The sequence below is a fragment of the Bombus affinis genome, unplaced genomic scaffold, assembly GCF_024516045.1.
Source record: "Bombus affinis isolate iyBomAffi1 unplaced genomic scaffold, iyBomAffi1.2 ctg00000068.1, whole genome shotgun sequence".
Taxonomy (NCBI): domain Eukaryota; kingdom Metazoa; phylum Arthropoda; class Insecta; order Hymenoptera; family Apidae; genus Bombus; species Bombus affinis.
This window is the reverse complement of record NW_026108822.1, coordinates 1,317,727-1,331,518: the sequence shown is the minus strand read 5'-3', so window position 1 is coordinate 1,331,518 and position 13,792 is coordinate 1,317,727. Positions and strand designations below refer to the sequence as shown.

General features: G+C 39.9%; 2 protein-coding genes and 1 long non-coding RNA gene across 3 annotated transcripts in view; 2 read left to right on the top strand and 1 right to left on the bottom strand.

The window, feature by feature from the left end:
- LOC126927020 (uncharacterized) overlaps window positions 1–6,369 on the bottom strand; it is a 31,834-nt gene extending 25,465 nt beyond the window's left edge. Inside the window, exon 1 of the long non-coding RNA XR_007715087.1 lies at window positions 6,269–6,369. This is a non-coding gene — a long non-coding RNA (uncharacterized LOC126927020). The remainder of the gene's footprint in view (window positions 1–6,268) is intronic.
- A 530-nt stretch (window positions 6,370–6,899) lies between these two features.
- On the top strand, window positions 6,900–11,324 carry LOC126926978 (uncharacterized). The gene is made up of 3 exons (XM_050743283.1): window positions 6,900–7,089; window positions 10,796–11,038; window positions 11,112–11,324. The coding sequence occupies exons 1-3, from the start codon at window positions 6,951–6,953 to the stop codon at window positions 11,186–11,188; spliced, it is 459 nt and encodes a 152-aa protein (XP_050599240.1). The 5' UTR covers window positions 6,900–6,950; the 3' UTR covers window positions 11,189–11,324.
- The window catches only part of LOC126926985 (A disintegrin and metalloproteinase with thrombospondin motifs 3-like), a 143,260-nt gene continuing 140,680 nt past the window's right edge, over window positions 11,213–13,792 (top strand). Inside the window, exons 1-4 of the mRNA XM_050743295.1 lie at window positions 11,213–11,324; window positions 11,979–12,103; window positions 12,572–12,664; window positions 13,298–13,533. Coding sequence (XP_050599252.1) covers window positions 12,587–12,664; window positions 13,298–13,533 — 314 coding nt within the window. The 5' untranslated portion in view covers window positions 11,213–11,324; window positions 11,979–12,103; window positions 12,572–12,586. The remainder of the gene's footprint in view (window positions 11,325–11,978; window positions 12,104–12,571; window positions 12,665–13,297; window positions 13,534–13,792) is intronic.

Here is a 13,792-nt window from a genome sequence, read left to right as displayed (position 1 = left end):
GACCGTTTCGAAATTCCATTTTGATCTTGTGTATGTATAGTGTATCTCGTACAAAAGATATTACAACAAGCGTCCAGTCATAATGTGAAACATTAATCAAAATTTCTAATCTCGAGTGTTTCAAGCCCCAGAACTCATCTTAATAAATATAAGAAGGACAGATTAAATTCAATCTGATTTTTCTAATTTTCTCGTTAATAATTAAATATGAGCATCAATCAATCAATAGTTCATAATGCACGGTATAATGCGTATATAACATTCATCTGATTTCAATTAACTTACGTTTAAGCAAAATAATTATTCGAACTGGTTTATCATTCACATTATTACACATTTTAATTGTATATATATCTAGTACAACATAGAAAGGATGTTTTAGGATTATGAGTATTCCTTTAATTTTTAAGAAGAACAATAAGTATGCATAGTATTTCTTTTATCTCATATTCTAATTTCACCACATTGAATTTTCTAAAGAAAGATGATCTATTTATTTTAGATAACGCAAATCCTTTATTTTAGATATGCAAAGTCAAATATATTTTTGTCAATAAAGACACAAAAAATCTTAGATGTCTAAATGTCAGCTTTAAGAACAGTAGACTTGCCTGCCTTCAAACTTAAATGTCCTTTCCAGTAGTAAAACTTAAAATGACATTAACAACGGCAGTAATATTTACGCCTACAGATGGAGGATATTAGACTTCGATTAAAATACAAGTAGCTCAATAAATATGTGTCTAAGTACGATGGTTAAAGAATAACGATTCGTCATTCTTTATTCCAGCGCTTAATGCTATCCTTCTTTCAACAAATACAATCCTAGAACAATGCCGCTGAAGAGAAATGTTATGCGTGAATTTATTTGCCTTTGCGGGACGAAGGTTTATTAAATTATTAAATGAAAATATTAAATGAAAATGAATATGTATAATTGTGTGTATAAAAATTGATATATGTATGTATGTATAAAATATATATATGTATGTATATATATATGTCGGGTTGGCGTTAAGATTAGAGTTAGGGATAAGGGCGTGAAACGAATCCCTATTGGCGCTAGACGTGATCGTTATGCAATAGAGGAGATATTTACTAGTGCAAATATGACTATGATGGAATTGGACAAGTAATCGCGATAATTAGATACTCGAGAAGCAAATGACGATGATCCTAGGCTCAATAACGAATCCGCGGTCAACGGGATGACGAACTTTACCCTTCGTTAGCGTCTAAGTTACACTGTATGTTAGAGCAAGGGGCAATTATTACGTATACGAAAGACAGGTCGATTGCCGATGAGATCGCACTAGAGTGAGTGGCTCTCCGTCGCGGTGACGCTGTCGAAGAAATCTATGATGGGTGTGCCTAAGGGAACGAGATCTCGGAGTCGTCATCGACTCCAGTCGGAGGTTCGGTGCGCATATCGAGATGGTGTGTAATAGAGCCGACAAGTTAATAGGAGCCCTTAGGGGAATTCTACCCAACATCAACGGGCCGCCCAGCTTGGCTCGTAGGCTCTACTACAACGTGTGGGAGTCCATCGTAACTTACGGAGCACCGGTGTGGGCTAGAGCAGCGAATACCGATAAGAACAGGAAAAAGCTGAAACGAGCACAACGAACGGCCCTGTGCATAACAACGACGGCATACCGTACCGTCTCCCACGCGGCACTTTGCGTGTTGACCGGGAATCTCCCGATTTGCATAAGGATAAAGATGCTCGGAGAGACCTACGAGAGGAACAAGATCCATGGGTCCAGGATTGGCACGGATGACGGCAGCAAGCTGAAGGAGGAACTGGAGGCGATTCGCAAGAAGGCCCAAGAGGACTGTCAGAAGGAGTGGAACAACTACAAAAAGGAAAATATCACAAAGAAATTAATACCGAGTGCGCTGCTATTTACCAAAAAGAAGATGGACATCGATCACCACACCATGCAGCTGCTAACCGGGCATGGGAGCTTCGATGTCTATAGGAAAAGGATTGGCAGGGACAGCGACAGCAACTGTCTCGACTGTGGAGATTCGAACGACGATGCAGAGCACGCCCTCTTCGCGTGCCCGAAGTGGACGGACAGAAGGATCGAGCTGGAGAACGCTCTGGGCGGGAAGATAGACGTGGGCAATCTGATCGCCACGGTGACCGCCAAGGACGAGAGCTGGAATAAATTCAGGCAATTCTGCAAGACCGTCATGTGTCACAGGAGGGTGACAGCGAAGGCCTGGGAAGAGGCAAGGAGGAGAACGAGCGAAACAACAACTACGTGAAGCAATGAGGGCAAGAACACGAAACAACGAAAAACCGCAGAAGGAGACCAGTCCAGTATTCTGAACTGGCTGAGAGGACGACATGAGCAGTAACTGCCCGAAGAAGTAGATACAACGGGACACGAAAGGACAACCCTGATGACTGCCGACAGGTTTTACCGGGGTTGTCTGCCCTCTAAGCGGAGGAAGAAGGAGGAGGGGTTTTTAGTGGGTATGGCAACGACAACCGACCGACTCCCACATAACCCAGTGATGCGGGTCACTGGGCATGCGTAATTGCATTTTCCGCTCCCCACGCAAAGAAAAAAGACACGAGATCATCGGATTCGCGGAGAAAAGTCTCCGTTCGAAGGGTGTGGGAAATTGACGTTGCTGTTAATTGGTCAATTTCCATGTTGGTGGTTAGAGAAAGATATTAGCTGTCCTTGGGAAAAGTTGCTAGCGGGAAGCGTCGTTCGTGGAAGGATAGATTTCTCTTATCTTCCCGTAGTTGGGGCACAGGCCATTTGTCTATTTGAGAGACTTTGTGTAATTGAAATTTAATATTCGTAGCGGGTCCTCGCCCAGCTAAACATATACTGCGAAGATGCGTTGGCATCTGGCAATCGTCTTACCCGAAGGACAAAGTCTGCGTGTGGCGAGCCACGGGACAGAAATCGTTGAAATGTTTACCGTCGTGCCCCGTCCCAAGTATTTTTTTTTTATGGAAAGCTATAGAGTTACTTCATGCCTTTGTTAGATAAAATGTTCATCCCTTGACCGCGACTACGTTCGGCGACCGGTTGTCGCCTCGAGCCCGAGCTCACTATCATAAATCTCAAATAAATACAGTCGGATCGAATGACAACAGTTTCTTAATACGGCTATGGTGAAATCTAAATTTCAATACTAGGGGTCTTCCCAAAGTTCCAAAGGGAACGTTCCGGTATTCTTTCATCTCCGACATATATATATATTATTATAATGACTTATTTTAATAATGACTTAATTTGTATAGTAAAAACAGCTAAAATCTCATGTAAGATTGTTGGGATGTTACGTGATATTTCTGTTGCATCATTGATTATCGTTATACTTTGAAAAATAATTAAGGAAGCGAACAATGCGTGGACGATTATGGCAGTTTTATTAATAAACGAACGTTTAGTAGAGAATATGGATTTATTGGATAAGTAAATGTTTCATTATATGTAACTGCTACATGCAGAATAATATGTTGTTACATGTATGAACTAAAGTTGATGTAATACTCATATTGTATTTATGGTTTCAAAGAATTAATAAAATCTGCTGAGATTCAAACGTATGCTCTCCCTTTTATTCTATGAGAATTAAACATTTAGAAGATTTTATGAAAATGCACTAAACAATCAGAAGCATCTGTTTCTCCTTTTCTTTTTCTTTTTTTTTTTTTTTTTTTTTTTTTAATATGTTGATTGCCACCCGATTTTTATACTTATTTTGACTTGGATAGATAGAATAAGCGTACCATACCAAGACATTTCATTCTTGCAAAATATTCTAGTCTATTTGCGTACGTGCTCATAATCTTGGCTGATAACCGCCATTCGCTATATACATCGTTGGTATCGACGTCAAAGGATTAACACAGACAAATACACAATCCATACAATCCGATTTGATTGATTTTAGATCTTGCATCAAACAGATCTCTATATAAAAAGATAATTTCTGATTCTAAACATTTGTATTACGTTCATCTAATTATTAGGATATTAGATATATTATAAAGGAAGATATTATGTATTAAATAATCTGCCTCTTCTTCCGCTTTGAAATCCTCTACAAACGCCATTTATAGTCGTTCAACTTTTCAGCTCACAGAAAAAAACATTACGCGTATTCCTAGCAATCGCCCAAAGACTCGAACGTGTGCTTCGATAAAGCTCGCTTAACTTTCATCGACACGTCGATAACTTTGCGTTCCAAGATGTTATTACGCCCTAGAATCCCTAACATAATTTTAGAACCAGAATTTCTGTGCAAAACAATTCCATCGCTTTGTCACGCTTAACGGCTCAATCATCGAAACATGTATCATTTTTTTTTTATTTTTATTTATTAGAATATTTACAATCAATTCTCGTTGAGAATTTTCAGTAACCTAGTTTGGCGTGATACAATGACATGGATTATAATAGTTTTATATTGTTGGTTCTGGTAGAAACTAAGGATTTAATCTAGAGGGTATTTTCTTTTTAGTCTGCGGATCTGGTCCGTCGTGTCCAGTAGTTGGGTGACTAGTGGGTTGTGGTGGTTGTTGACTCTTGTGTTATATCTGCTTCTGGACTTGTGTATTTCATCTTTGACTGTAGGTATCTTGAGGTCACGGTGGATTGTTTCGTTGGGTGCCATACCAACATACCAGGGTGCATTTAATAGAGATCTTAGCGTTTTCGATTGGAAGCGTTGGAGTATTTCAATGTTGGAGTTACTTGCTGTTCCCCATAGTTGGATTCCGTAGGTCCAGACAGGTTTTATTACGGCCTCGTAGAGGGTTATTTTGTTTTGTATGTTTAGTTTGGAGCGTCGGCCCGTGAGCCAATAGAATTTTCTTAGTTTTTCCTTTAGTTGCTTTGTTTTTTCGGAGATATGTTTTTTCCAAGTTAGTCTCCTGTCCAGGGTCATGCCCAGGTATCTTACGGAGTCCTTGCTTGGGATTATTGCGTTGTTAATGGTGACCTGGGGGCAGGTTTGTCTTCTTCTTTGTTTGTCATCCCTCAATATCCCCACTACCCTGTAGGCGTACGTGACCGTTGTCACACTTCTAGGACATTCGGTGGAAGGACCGTTAGGATACAGATGACTCATTAGGCACTTCGGCGATATACATTGTCGCCAAGGCCGCCACATCTCTATCTCCATCATCGGTCCATCGGATTTGAAGTATGCCGGTCGTGACAAGAGCAAGGTCGTTCAAGATGAAATCCTCGGCCCTTGTTAAATCGTCTCGGTCGGGGTCGAACAATGCGTTCGCCAGCATCCTCGTTTCTCGGTGATTGCACATAAAGCTGCCATTACTAGAACTTCAGTGGGCGGTAAGCGCTGGTGCTTTTTTCAGTCTCGCGTTCGCGCTTACTCTTACGCACAGTTCGCCGCTGCACTCGCGTGCGTTTGCAGCTGCGTTCATCCGTCTATGTGGCTGCCAGTCGTAGCACGAAGCTCGTTCATCGCGTTTACTCCACTTTATCGTCGAAACCTTCTGTCCGGGGGTATCGCGATCGACCCGAGATCCGATCGATCGTCTTATCCTTCCGTCCTTTTCGCGAAAGTCGTTCGAATTTGTGTGACGCGCGCGTGGAAAATACTGGCGCGAATCTTCGAGTTAGTGAGAATCTTTGGCTCGAATTTAATGATTCGTTCGCGTGGGAATCGCACGGCGAGGCGTGCGATTGTCGCGATCGCTCTTATCGCTCGCTCCACTTACGTTCCGCTTCGTTCTACCGACTACTAGTTTGCTGCATTCCCGGTTACTTTACTAGTGGTGAATCGTTAATCGACGCGAGTTACCGCCGACGAGTTTGTTACGATACGCAAGTACAGTGGAAAAAGGAGTTTAGCGAAACAGTTTCGTAAAGCTAAACGATTGGACGAATCGAAAGGAATTGGAAGTCGTTCTAAGAATTCTGTTCGAAGACAGCTTTGAGAAGGCGAACGGCGATTGAAAAAAGAAGAAATTGAAAGACGTCGAAGGAAATCGAGAAACGTTCGAATTCAACGAGGCAGTTTCGTACGCCTAGAGAGGATGATCGAAGGAAATTGAGAAAGATTCGTCTGTAATTTAAGATTCTGTATCAATTTGGTATAAATAGGTCGAGCAAATATTCACGGTTAATCTTTTCGATAAAACACTACCTACAAAACCACTGCATTCTATGATTTCATTTCATCTCTGGTGTACCGTAGAATCGTTCCCTTTTCCATTATTTCGATCGATTAAACAACACCCTGTGTATTAAAATCAACGATTCACCTTCGTATTACTTCCGCGCGAGCTACGTGATAAAGCGCGAGACATTGAAAATGTTAGAACGCGAGAGTATCGTCGCATCCGCGTCTATATGACACGGCGTTTCGAAAGCGTTACGAACCGGCGAAATGAAATGAGAATATCGGGTCTGCGAATTAGCTGCTTTCATCGCGATAACTACGTCTGCGAGTGAACGAGCATGCCTGGCAAGTTTTGGGTAGCCAGAAAATCCTATTGAAATTTCGATCAAAGCGCGCGAGACATGACGCGATCGAAACTTCCCAGTTTTCTCCTCGCCACGTGGCTGCTCGGCACGATCGCTACTAAGTCGCGAATGAGCGACTTTCTGCAAAGCTTGCAGGAGTACGAGATCGTTTACCCTCGAGTGATCCCGAATGAGAGCGCGCGGAACAGAAGATCGACCCACGAAGACCGAGAAACTTGGCGCGAGTATCTCCACTAAGAGCCGGTGTTCCTCGAGATCAGCAACTGGACCTTAAGGACCATGGCCAACGATCGATTGATACTGTCGTCGAATTTCACCGTGAATTGGGTGCGTCAGGGTAAAACCAAGTCCGAGCGACGTAACGCCAAGGCGAACTGCGATCTTCGACAAGGTAGCTTGGAAGGAGACGCGAGTTCCTTCGTCGTCGTGACGATATGCGAAGAAGAAGTGTACGCCTTGATGTTGATCGGGCAGAGATCGTTCTTCGTTCAGCCGCTGACGAATGGCCAGCATGTGATGTTTCAGCCGAAAAACGAAAAGTGGTGGTCGATCAGGAATAATTCGAGCTTCGTGTCTGTGAATCCGGAAAATCCTGCAGGTGAGAAGGATCGTTATCGCGATGGCTTTTCATCTTTCGTTAGACGGTTGGATGTAGGTGATTGGTTGATCGATTTACCGACTTCCTTGCCAATTATGTTATAAGCTTCTTACTTTGCGATCCGCCGTTAATTGCTTCTTCTATTCTAAAATTGACTCTGATCGTGATACTGTAAGAACTGATAGCGTCGATATGATAACACCATACATAGAGTATGAGAGTAATCGTAGTACAAACGAATATATATATATTCGGTTTAATAAATTTAATTTAATAAATTTAAACCGTCAAACAGGAAGGGCTTAATCTGCAGGCAAAAAGAATAAAAAGAAATAATCATTTACAAAGCGAACGACCATTAGCTAATTCCAATTTGAAAATATAGCTAAAGTCAAAGTCATTTTGAACAAATGTTTCCTGTACGCGTTACCGTTTGGCATGGACGAACGTCTCGGACGTTGATGTCCGTACATTTATATATATATATGTCGGAGATGAAAGAGCACCGGAGCCTTCTCCTCGGAATTTTGGGAAGACACCTAGTACTGTAATTTAGATTTCACCATAGCCGTATTAAAAAAACCGTTGTCATTCGATCCGACTGTACTTATTCGAGATTTATGATAGTGAGCTCGGGCTCGAGGCGACAACCAGTCGCCGAACGTAGTCGCGGTCAAGGGGATGAACGTTTTGTTTAACCAAGGCAGGAAGTAACTCTATAACTCTCCTTAAAAGAAATGCTTGGGACAGGGTGCGATGGTAAATGTCTCAATGGTTTCTGTCCCGTGGCTCGCCACACGCAGACTATGCTTCGAGTAAGACGATTACCAGATGTTGATGTGTCTCCACAGTACATGTTCGGCTAGCCCGAGGACCCGCTATAAATCTTAAGATCTATTTAACGAAAGTCCTTCAAACCGACAAACAAAGGGCGGCCAGCACCCTTCCCCAACCATCAACATGGAAATTGACCAATTAACAGTAACTCCAATTTCCCTCACTTTCCGAATGAAGACTTTTCTCCACGAATCCGATGATCTCGTGCCCTTAGTCACACCCATCATAGTTTTCCTCGACAGCGTCACCGTGATGGAGAGACACACTTCCGTACGATTTGAACGACGATACAAGTAATTCTCCGGTACGTAGTGCTTGTTCTGTGGCGACCTGAATATAACTTAGACTTCCACGAAATATACACGTTCGACATCCCGTTGACCGCGGATTCGTTACCGGACGCGAGGCCATTGTCATAGCGCCGCGAGTATCTAACATTGTGATTAATTACCAACGCTGTAATACCACTCACTTGTGCCAATAAACTCTACCATTGTTACACCGCATCGATGGCCAATATCAACGAAGATTCATCGAACACCTCCACCCCCAATCCTATCGTCCAGCCGACATATATATATATGCATTTCTGATAATCATTTTCAACTCGCACAGGAAAGAAACATCACTGAGGCTACCGCGAATTAAATTCGCGTATCAAGTAACAGGATAGATACGATTCATACGAAGCTTTGCGTCGTTATTCGAGGTAGGAAAAGCTTTAGCAGTGATATCGAGAAAAGCGAAACTACGAAATCATCGCTGTCGTCGAGACAGAAATTGCTGCGAATATCGCGGAAAGCAGAGCGACGGTAAAGAGTATTACAGGAAAAAGTTGTTCGGAATATTAGCCTTGGCAAACATATTTCAAAGCCGTTGAATATGGCGAGATTGTCCGCTTTGTAAATATTTACCGAAAAACATGTCGTACGAAGCTGGGCAATAAACGCGTTTTTCCACAGTTACAAACAAGTATCGTACGTATGAAACAAGTAACGACGAATTTTCCATTTCACAGCACGCGACAATTGACCGTATTATCAGCGTTTCGTCAGAGTTTCAAGAACTGCGTTTTCTTTTCTGTATTTATGGTTTCGCAACTGTAAAACGGAAGGTTTATTCTGGAGATGCGAGTTCGCGTGAACAACTAGCGCAACGAGTAAAAACACGCGGTTTTTGCTACTCGATCGAATTGTTAGCAACTGTGTGTACGAGATCGTATTACTCCCATCGTTGATCGATGTCAGGCTTCTATCCGAGCACACGGACAACGTTCTCCAACGACCAATCAAACATACCAGATAATAATTTTTCATTGTATCATTATTGTAGCTATTAACGACACGGGCTTGTTGTCGCATGATAAAAAGCATGCAACTGCGCTGACACGATAATACAGCGAACTTTTGCACGCTGCGATGGAAAACGCGTCGTTACCTGTTTCGTACGAACGATACTCGTTTGTAATTCTGTAAAGAAACGTCCGTTGACGAACATTATATAAAATTCTTCCTTCTTCTTCTTCTTCTTCTTGTCTGTAAATCAACTCCTTACAATTTGGCGGTTTAAATTTGGCACACCCCGTATATACAGGATGCAACGGAACAACGTCTGAAAGCGAGAACAACGCGAATCCTTGTGGAAAAATGAAGAAAAAGTATAGGATAAAACGTTCTCATTTTCGATTTGGAGAATCGAGTCTGAAAATTTATCAAGTATACTCGAACTGTATCTGAATATCGGTTCGAATAATAAATTTATTTAATTATATAATTAATTTATTACAAAGGAAATACAATCTGGATGTGAATGTTAAATGGAAACAAATTTTGCTAAGTTGAAAATCGATCGTATCGTAATTACCACGACTCGTTGTTTACAGATTAAAAATCTGTTTTACGAATACGAGGAGCTATATATCTACTATTATTAATCAATTTTTATGAAAAATTTCGTACGATGCGCGGATAAATTCTAATTTGATAAATTGTTGGAAACGTGGAAAATTGAATGCAATAAAATTACGTGGCACGGTTTACACGGTTGCAACTTTATGACCCACTTAGGTCAAGTAGCAATGAAATTTATTGCATATATCGGAAATTCAAGGCACGTAATTGGCAGTTTATAAACAAATTACTTGTTCTCTTAATTAAATTTCCCGCGTCGAAAGCTGTGAAACGTTTTTGTATCGAAATCGAAGAATCCAACATCGCGATCCTATGAATCGAAGAATGCGACGTAAATGTTCGAAGTATGGTTGAGAAACGATAGAAAATTCCAAGTGTTACGCTGTATTTCTCGTTCGATTTAAATCGAAATTTTAATGAGGAACAGCGCCGATTGATATTTAAAAGTGAAACGGTTAAGAGCAACGATACAGGTTTTGTTAAAAGCAATTGGTCTACTTACCTCGCTGTTTAAACGGGTTTGTTTGACGTTACTTTGATCAATTTCCATTGACACTTTTATAGATAGCATTCTTTTTTACGGATGGAAAGCCGTCTGATGGAAATTTGTCTGAAATGTCCGTCGTAAAATTGCATTTTCGCGGGCAACAGAAAACAATGGAATTTTGTACAAAAGCGCAATACTTTAATTAGCGCAAAATTCCATTTTCCCCGCTGGGAAATTGAATTTTCTATTAAAGCGTGATACGTTTAATCAGCGGTGGCGTAATTTCAACAAACTAACAACTGGAATATTGACTTGTCACAATTTTGTGACACCGTATATGTCGTTGATACGTTCCAGTCTGGTCGTATTTACAATTTCAGAAATTTTGCAACTATTTTTTCATTTTATCCGTAACGAGAATAGCGAAGATAAGACAGGCAAACGTGGTAAAACGTTGATAATTCGGTTACAGGGAAATCGAATAAATTTGAAGTTGAAGAAAGTAAGAGAAAGTCGAAACGAAGCAAACGCGATTCCTTAAGCCACGATGTTCAGGGATTTTATAATCTTTCCGGTGACGTCTTCGACGTGGAATACCCAGAAGCTGAGAAATTGATTCTGTACGATGAAAAAGACGATGTCTCCACAGAATACAACGATACAATAGTGGAAGAATTATCGATCGACGTAAATCCTGTTGAGAAATGCTCAGTTGGTATGACCGCTAGTTACTAAAAGGTTACTAGGGTTATGTTGGTACGACTCCTAACGACGCTCTTTTGCCATAGGAGTCGACCACGCCTTAATTGCTAAGACGCATTGGGAGAGTTTAGACGTTTGCTGTGTGATTTGGTGTTTTGTATAAGAGAGAAAATAAAAGGTGTGATAACCAATCCGAGTGGATCCGAGATTGATTATCAACCCCAACCTATATAAAATAACAAATCCCGAGGAAATTGGATACTTCTCTGGTCCTAAATGGCAAAGGAACAGATTATCAAGTAAGTCAAATATTTTTCCAAATGCCATTCTTGTACAATCGTTGCTTTTCTACTTACCACGTACAATATAGCGGTTAATAAATTAACGAATCATCGAATATTACTGAAAGAAAGAAATTGTACTGATATTCCAATCTATCGTGTACAAAAGTAATAATAACAGCATGTAATATAAGAATAGCTTATCTTCAGCCTTAAAAGGAACTCGGTTTACAATTATTCTCCCTATTGCGTTCCACTCTCGCTTCATCTTCTACACGTTCATCTATATTTCGCTGTTTTTAATTTATTTTATTATTCCCTGTCTATTACACATATGTATATTGTCCATTGCACGAATCTTTATCTATCTTGCCTAATTTAATGTAAAAAAATAGAAAAATAGAAAAATTTGCTGGAGGAATACGTTTACCAAAATTTGTCAAGAATTTTAAAGAAATTTGCAGGATGAAATTCACGGTGATACCGAATTGATATTTTTGAAATTATACTTTTGAAATAATTATTTATATCATAATAATTATTCCACGAATACTTGCTCGTAGATATTAATTTATGCTTTTAATAATCATGCGTTTAAGCTATCAAGTCGAGTCGAGTAGACTTTCTAATTTCGTGGAAGATAAGTCGATTTCTAAGATAAGTCATTTCTAGAGAAAAGACCAACTGCTAAGGATTCGCCGCCACGATGGCTAGAGCTTGGAATAGCTGCTGATTACTCCGTGGTAGATTTTCATGGAATTCGAGTACAGCAATATATCTTGGCTCTTTTAAACATCGTAAGTAATACCAAACGAAATTCTGTTATTATACTTAGATATAGAATACCTCCTCCTACATATGTACGCAAGCAACCGGGAAACATAGGGCAGAGTTATGCGTATCTCTGTATTTTCAAGGTACGCTACTTGCTTTCAAACATCTCGATCGTATATTCGGACGGAAGCTCTGTATTTTCTGTTTACACTGTTCAAAGCTTGCACGTATCTTTTAAAAAGTTCAGCGAATAATTTATCCGTAATGGAATTTTGTAATCGATTAATTTCAGCCATTCGGTAATTGGTTTTCCAATGCTGTTGAGATTAATAACGTACATTTCCTAAGATAAATATAACGAATAAAATTAATTTTTTAGGAAAATTATATAAGATACGATGTATTTACGAGAGTTTTGAATAATAATTTATTTGTAAGGCTGTAATACTGTTTTAACGCCTGTTACATTTTCGTACGTATTTTAATCCTAGGTCAGTGCAATTTACATGGACCCATCGCTCGAATCCAACATGATTCTAGTGATCGTACGAATGATTTTATACGCGGAAAAACGAGACGTTATGGTAAGCGATTTCCATTAAATTAAATCATTTAACTAAAGTAGTAACTATCTGAGATACGCCTATGCGAGTGTCAATTATTTTATTTTCTACTTATCTGTACAGTGTATGGTATATAAATTATATAGGTCAAAATATCTGCGCATGACGTTTTAGATCGATAAAATGCAACGAGTTCCATTTTGTTAAATTGGACAACCGTGAACGATCCCTTGGAAACAAATTTCCAAACAAACAATTTTCACGGATCATTGACAAACCTCGCATTTATCGTGTATCCGAAATATCTGTATAATCGACTATTAAACCTTTTTCATCTCTTAGGAATCTTAATTTAATGTTATAGACCTATGATAATATCATTGATATACGACACTTGCGATTCCTTTTACTTTTCTTTTTCTGCTATTCTTCTCTGCTGTCGAATCAACATTTCAACATTTTTCAGGAAGATTAAAATACTAATAGCGTTACAAGTTACATTTGATTACAATCAACAACACGATTACTTGCACATATATTTATTATCATTGACGAATATTTATATATAGTATATAATGCATGATGTAATAATAAATATAATATATTCGTAATATTAGCTAGCTTTTATTAAGAAAATATTAAACGTTGTCGTAGGTCCGCCGTGGCGATGCCAGACGATCTCTCGAGAACGTGAACAAATGGAACAGAAAGATGCTGTCCTCGAAGGGCGTAAATCTCGATGTTGCTGTATGGTTGACGCGGTTAGATATAGGAGGTCCTTCCGGTTACGCACCTGTGTCAGGAGTATGCGATCCCGCGAGATCGTGCGCGTTAAATCGAGACGAAGGCTTGACCAGCGCCTTTATCATCGCTCACGAAGTAGCACACATGTGAGTGTCCCACATGTTGAGATATCGTTGGCAAACTGAAATATTTATAACTGGCCTGGGTATTTACGCAGAGACCGTGTGTTATTTATTTATGCAAACACGTACCTGTACGAGAATAATTTGAAAAATGAAATCTCCATAGGAGAACTTATTATCTTTACCGAATATCACAACGAGTACTGTACTTTGAATCTGCCATAGATTTTTGCGTATTATGTGCGTTCTTGCATTCCTCCTTTCACCTACGATGGCTCTTAAA